General features: G+C 40.8%; 1 protein-coding gene across 3 annotated transcripts in view; it reads right to left on the reverse strand.

The window, feature by feature from the left end:
• The window catches only part of PSMA1 (proteasome (prosome, macropain) subunit, alpha type, 1), a 128544-nt gene that overhangs the window by 13545 nt on the left and 108093 nt on the right, over nucleotides 1-6906 (reverse strand). For 2 of the 3 annotated variants that reach the window (XM_011956256.1, XM_011956255.1), the window contains exons 1-4: nucleotides 3599-3999; nucleotides 2285-2329; nucleotides 1177-1278; nucleotides 947-1050 (exon numbers count right to left, since the gene is read on the reverse strand). In XM_011956256.1, coding sequence (XP_011811646.1) covers nucleotides 947-1050; nucleotides 1177-1278; nucleotides 2285-2329; nucleotides 3599-3601 — 254 coding nt within the window. In that variant the 5' untranslated portion in view covers nucleotides 3602-3999. Of the gene's footprint in view, nucleotides 1-946; nucleotides 1051-1176; nucleotides 1279-2284; nucleotides 2330-3598; nucleotides 4000-6906 lie in introns of those variants that run through there. The other variant, XM_011956254.1, reaches the window with a different exon arrangement.

A 6906-nucleotide genomic window follows, 5' to 3' on the forward strand; every position in this document is an offset into this window, starting at 1 on the left:
GGATCACCTGAGGTCAGGAGTTCAAGACTAGCCTGGCCACCATGGTGAAACCCGTCTCTACTAAAAATAGAAAAATTAGCCTGGTGTGGTGGCAGGTGCCTGTAATCCCAGCTACTCGGGAGGCTGAGGCAGGAGAATTGCTTGAACCTGGGAGGTGGAAATTTCAGGTAGCTGAGATCGTGCCAGTGCACTCCAGCCTGGGTGGGAGTGAGACTCCATCTCAAAAAATAAATAAATAAATAAATAATATTTAAAAGTAGCCTTGATAAAGAAAACACCGGAAAAAATTCAGTGTTTAGGTATTTAGCCCAATCTCAGATACTAAGTGGTGAAGGTGAGAACTCAATCTGTGCAATTGCAAAGCCCTATCTCTTCATTTACATATTGCCTTTCAACCATAAATAATCTGTCTCTTCCAGATTTTACAGAAATTTTTCTGTTATATTATAGATAAACTAGATTTGAGTTTACAGATAAACTTGCGTTCAAGTTCCTTTAAGACAAGATCCATGTTTGAGTCACTTATGTATACCCTACAGTATCCAGTATTGAGCATTGCAAAAAATAAATGTCTAATAAATACTGATGTATTGAAGAAAACAAGCACAAAGAAAACAAGTATGGTTCAGCTTCTCCTTGGAAACCAGACAAAAGTATCAAGCTCTTCTTAGACATAACAGAGTCTCAAACAATATACATTGTATTAACAAATACCACATTACTCAGTGACTTCTAAAAAGTGCTAATGTTTAATTTTATGAGTTATTCCTACGGGGATCAAAAACTGGAAAATTTAATAACAAACTCAAACCCACCAAGGTATTCATAATCTTAATTTACAAGCATTCTGGTAGACAACTTCCTAAAATATCTTATCTGGATCTTTTTGAGAAAACTAATCAATTATGAATCAAAAAGGATGTTTATTTTTCATGATTATACTTACCATAACAGTCTAGCATCAGCAGTAAGCCCCGCAATTGAGATACCAATATGGTTGTCAACATGGAGAATTTTTTTCTGATGAGCTGCAAGCTCTGATTGCGCCCTCTAAATGGAGACATTATAAGATGTTAAAAAAAAAATGTAAAAATTAAGTTTACAACCTTACTGTCTGTGGTGAAATTTACATTAATAGTTTTCTCCAGAGGAAGACATATTTATTACTTTACTTACTTTCAATGCAACCAACACTGCATGAGTTTTTGATTTCAAACCAACTGTGGCTGAACCTTGTTTAACAGCTTCCATTGCATATTCAATTTGATGAATCCTGCCCTAAAGAAAAAAAAACAAAACCACATCTTAGAAGACCTTTTATAAACTAAAAATTAGAGTTTTCAAATGTCAGGTGGGCATAGTTAAATCTCAACTGATTTTTTTTTAAATCAAGAAACTTTTTTTTTGAGAAAGGTTCTCACTCTGTCACCCAGGCTGGGAGTGCAGTGGCACAATCTTCAGCTCAGTACAACCCCTGCCTCCTGGGCTCAAGCAATCCTCTCAACTCACCATCCCCAGTAGGTGGGACTATAGGCAGGCACCACCATGCCCAGCTTATTTTTGTATTTCTTGTAGAGACCAGGTTTCATGTTGTTCAGGGTGGTCTTGAACTCCAAGACTCAAGCAATCTATCTTCCTCGGCCTTCCAAAGTGCTGGGATTACAGGCATAAGCCACTGCGCCTAGCCAAAAGCTTCTTTTAAAATGAATTTTGTTGTATATACTTAAGGTATGCAACATGATGTTATAAGATACACATATATAGTAGGGTCACTATCGCAGAATGAACACATCCATTGTCTCACATACTTACCCGTTTTCCTTTGCTGTGGCAAGAGCTGTCAACTATTCATTTAGCAAAAATCCTGAATACAAAACACTACCTGCATTATTAGCTGTAGTCTTCATGTTGTACATTAGATCCTTCCACTTGCTCAACCTACATATTTGCTACTTTGTATCTCCTCTTTTTTCCTCCCCATGCTATTCCCTACCCTGGTAACCACTGTTTTATTCCCTCTATATATATATTTGCTCTTTTAAACAAAATGTTCCACATATAAGTGAGAGCATGAAATATTTTTCTTTCTGTTTCTGGCTTATTTCACTTAACATAATGTCCTCTAGGTCCATCAGGAGACCTATTTCAATTATAAATGCAACTTCCAAGAACGACTAAAATATTATATTCCATTTTCCCCAAGCCTACGCTCTCACAAGCTTCTAAATACATTGCAGCCACAAAAAGCCATTTCACAGAAATGGTTTAAAAAACATTATTTTACCTGCGGGCTCCAAACAGTGACATCATTGTCGTACTGATTTCGAAACTAAAAGTAAAAGAAAAAAAGACCTGTTAATAGATGAACATTTCAAATCCCAACTCTTAACATTCATGAAGAAATATGCTTGTGTTTCCATTCAATGTTAAGGCACTCTGTTCATGCAATCTTACTGTAAGATTACTACTGTACTCAGACGTAAGCCAATTCTACATTTACCATAAACTGGTGGGAGAGGGAGAAGCAGATCTAAATGGGTCCTATTTTTCCAACCTCTTATTCTAACACCCTCCATAGCAATCCCTTTGGGCTCAATTACTAAAGTTCACAATCAACTTTCTTGCCTATTTTTGCTTATACTGCTCCCTTTTATTGGGATCTAATAAATAGTTAAAAGCCTTCCTTCTCTTTAAGTTAGCTTAAATGTCGATTTCTGGAAGTCTCCTTTTCTTCCCAAATCCCCCTAACACATACTCCCACAGTTCTTTATCTAAACGTCCCTTTCTGCTTTTATGATTAGGGACATGTATGACTTACTTTTGAACGTTCACTGTAGTTATGCTTGTACAAATGCTCTGTCTGTATATTCATATTGAATGAACAAAAATGTCCTCAGAAAGTTAGAGGTGGACACAAATAGCGGCAGCGATAGAATCATTACGGCTATTATGACTATTATAACAAGTCTAGCAGTGCTGGGGAGAATAATCACGGGAGTGAGATTGAGTGCGAGCACAGCACTGGAAACCCAGAACCCTATGTTGTAACCCAGATTCCATCACTTCCCCTCTCAGCCTCGGCTTACTCATCTGTAAATAGATGACTGGACAAAATGATTGAAAAGGGCCTCTTCTAACCTAAGTCTGGGGGAGAGATAAATCAGACGGACCCACCAGGAAAACGGACGCGGTCCAGGAACACAAACCTGGGGGTCAAGTCCGCACTGGTGGTACAGGGAGGCCTCCAAGTCAAGTGTCTGTCTTCTCCTCTCCCATACACAGCACTAGGGGCTATTCTGGACCGCTCAGAATCTACTCCACTGAAGGAACCTGAGGGGCGAACTCATCTAGCTGACAGAGGAGGAAGTGTCGGAGGCTCCCCGAGAAGCGAAAGCGGTGGAAAGGCCGCACTGGCTACCGACAGCCCCTAGCTCGGCCAGGCCGGAGATGCTGAATCACTGCCGGAGCCCGGCCGTCCGCCGAGGCTCCCATACCTCGTGGCCCCGGGCGGCGCTAAGGATGACAGGAGAGGTGGCTCGTCATCCCCCAGTCACCGGAGCTCTGCCCTAAACCTTCCAGAGGTCGGGATTCAACGTACCATGGTGGTGGCGCGGGCCTGGTTGTGGCCTCCAGCAAAACTGAGAATCAAGGAGGTGCTGCCGAAAGTATCGCTCAGCGATCTACAGAGAAGTCTGCGGGAGTCTGATGGCGGCGGCGCAGGGTAGCGCAGTCTATTCCAGAGATATCGATAGGCTTGCAACACTTCCCCTTCCTTAAAACTCTCCGACCGCTCGGCGGCGGGCGGAGCCTGGGAAGATCTAGGAACTGAGATTGGCGGGAAACCCAAGGCTGGAAGTGCCGGCGGCTGAGAGCTGCGGGGCAGCCCCTGTCACGTAGCCTTTCTTGGTTCCTGTGTATTGCAGATTCCCTCCAGTTTCTCCCGGTGGCGGGCTGCATCTAAAGTCTTACGAGGCAACAGCCGTGACTCCGGGTGATACTAGCTCTCATTCACCGTCCACAGATTTTGGGGTGTTATGTGACTGAAAGGAACGAGGCTGCAGGAAAGCTCCAAGATAACGATCCGTTTCTGTGTGTCATCCGTATTCTTCCTCGAGTATCTTGTTTGTGTACACGCTTTTATTTGTATTAAGGTTGGTGCAAAAGTAACCGCGGTTTTTGCCATTTGGCAAAATACCTTGGAATGCTCTTCCTTATTCCCTGGAGATGTTATCTTTCAAGGCTCTGTTGTCGTTAACCCCTCATTATTATTATGATTGGTTTCCTCCACCAGACTTTGAACTCCATGAGGGCGCTGTCTTTCTGTGCCCTCAAAACCAAGCATGATACCTGAGCATCTTTCCGTAATGAAAGAGTCTGACATCTTTGCAAACAGCTGCCCATCTAACATCCACCGGCCATTTACATTCTTTGTAAAAAAAGAGACTGGGCGCGGTAGCCTGTAATCCCAGCACTCTCGGAGGCCGAAGGCGGAGGATCGCTTGAGCCCAGGAGTTCGAGATCACTATATTATTTTAATACAGTGGGACCTCGTCGCTACAATAATAATGATAATAATAATACTAAAATAAAAAAGGCTGGGCATGTTGGCATGCGCCTGTGGTCCCAGTTATTCGGGAAGCTGAAGTGGGAGGATCTCTTAAGCCCGGGAGATCGAGGTTGTAGTGAGCGGTGGTCGCGCCATTGGACTCCAGCCTGCCTGGGCGACAGAGATTCTGTTTCAAAACAAAACAAAAAAAAGCCGGGCGCGGTGGCTCACGCCTGTAATCCCAACACTTTGGAAGGCAGAGGCGGGTGGATCACGAGGTCAGGAGATCGGACCATCCTGGCCAACATGGTTAAACCCCGTCTCTACCAAAAATACAAAAATTAGCCGGGCGTGGTGGCGTGCGCCTGTAGTTCCAGCTACTCAGGAGGCTGAGGCAGGAGACTCGCTTGAACCGGGGAGACGGAGGTTGTGGTGAGCCGAGATCGTGCCACTGCACTCCAGCCTGGGCGACAGAGTGAGACTCCGTCTCAAAAAAAAAAAAAAAGTACTAAATTGTTCTCCAGAAATGTTTTACCAACATATATCCTCAACAGTAGTATATGAGGTTGCCTCCTCTAATTCATCAACACTGGTTATTGCCGTATTTCTAAAAAACACTGTTGATTTGGTGGACTACATTAACAGATTAAATTAATAGATTGTTCTCTTTCGTTTCTCCAGAACCTAGCACAATGCGTAGCACATATTGTTTATAAATAGTGCTAAATGATTAAATAAATGCTCATTTAAAAATTGTCATATACGACATAAACATTTTGACAATTCTTTCCATATATATCTCTCTAGTCACATGCCTCACACAGATGTGTAATAAATATACAATTTTAAAAAATAAGATGATACTGTTTTTATTAATACACTTAAAAAGTTATAGCTATCATATGTCCATAAGTAATGGTCTATATTATTTTCAATAGTTGCATTAGTATTTTACTTTATGGAAATACAATAATTTGCCTAACTATTGGTGTGCAATTAGATTGTTTCCAAGTTATTGGTGTCATAAAAATACTATAATGAATATTCTTGTACATACACACCTATTGTGTGCATAATTACCTTCCCTCATGAAGAATTCATATAATTGTGGGGTCAAAGGGAACTTACATTTACAGTTATGATAAATATGGCTGAGTTGCAAAAAAAGTTTTATCCATTTAATATCTACGCTGCCTGAGAGTCAATTTTCTCTATATTCTCACCAACACTGGATATTATAAGTACTTTTTACTTCTATCAAGTTGATAGGCCAAAAAAGAAAATGTGTTTCTTTTTAAATTGTATTTATAGTTTTTTATTACTAGTAAAAAAAAATCTTTTGTTGTATTTATTGGCTGTTTATATTACTTTAGTGGATTGCCACTTCATTCCTTTCCTCATATTATTGTGTTAATCATTTTCTTACTGACTTGTAGGAGCTTCCTGCAATTAGGGATGGTAACCTCTTATTACTGTGTCACTTTTATAGAAAGCGCCTTTTGGATACAAATAAAAGAAACCCACTGAATCTAGTTTAAATAAAAGTTGAAGCACACATTGTAAGTATGCAACAGGGAATCAAATAAATATCCAAACTTTTTTAAAACATTAAAAAAATGTACTGAGATATTCCTAGTAACTGAAACAAAGCCTGGCATATAGTAGGCACTCACTAAACATTTGTTGAATGAATGAGTGATAGATCACTCCAAAACCTGTCCTTCTGATTATTATTTCCTAAGCAAATATCTGGGGCTTTGTGATACATCCTTTATTCACAGCAATTGTCTGGACTCTTCAGAATGGCTGTTATCAAAGCTCTACTTGTAGACCAAAAGAAGGGGTGTTTGGTTGACCTTTTTGTTAAAACTGAAAGTCCCAAGGGCTTATTAAATGTTTATATGACTTTCAGCTCCTCTTTGTGTGTTTTGGGGATTTGACTCAAGATACATCTTTAAAAACAACAACAACAACTTTTTTTTAAGAGATAGAGTCTAGCTGTGTAGCCCAGGCTAGAGTACAGTGGCATGATCACAGCTCACCGTAACCTTGAACTCCTGGGCTCAAGCCTTCCTATTGCCTCAGCTTCCCAAGTAGCTAGGGCTACAGGTGCACACTACCATACCCGGCTAATTTTAAAATTTTTTGTAGAAACAGGGTCCTACTATATTGCCCAGGCCGGTCATGAATGCCTGACCTTAAAGTGATCCCCCCTCCTTGGCCTCCCAAAGTGCTGAAATTACAGGAGTGAGCCACCATACTCAGCTCCTCAGCTCTCAAGATATGTGTGTGTATATATATATATATTTATTTTTTATTTTTTTATTTTTTAGACAGGGTCTTTCTCTGTTGCCCAGGCT

This window comes from Colobus angolensis, unplaced genomic scaffold (assembly GCF_000951035.1).
Source record: "Colobus angolensis palliatus isolate OR3802 unplaced genomic scaffold, Cang.pa_1.0 Scaffold412, whole genome shotgun sequence".
NCBI classification, from domain to species: Eukaryota; Metazoa; Chordata; class Mammalia; order Primates; family Cercopithecidae; genus Colobus; species Colobus angolensis.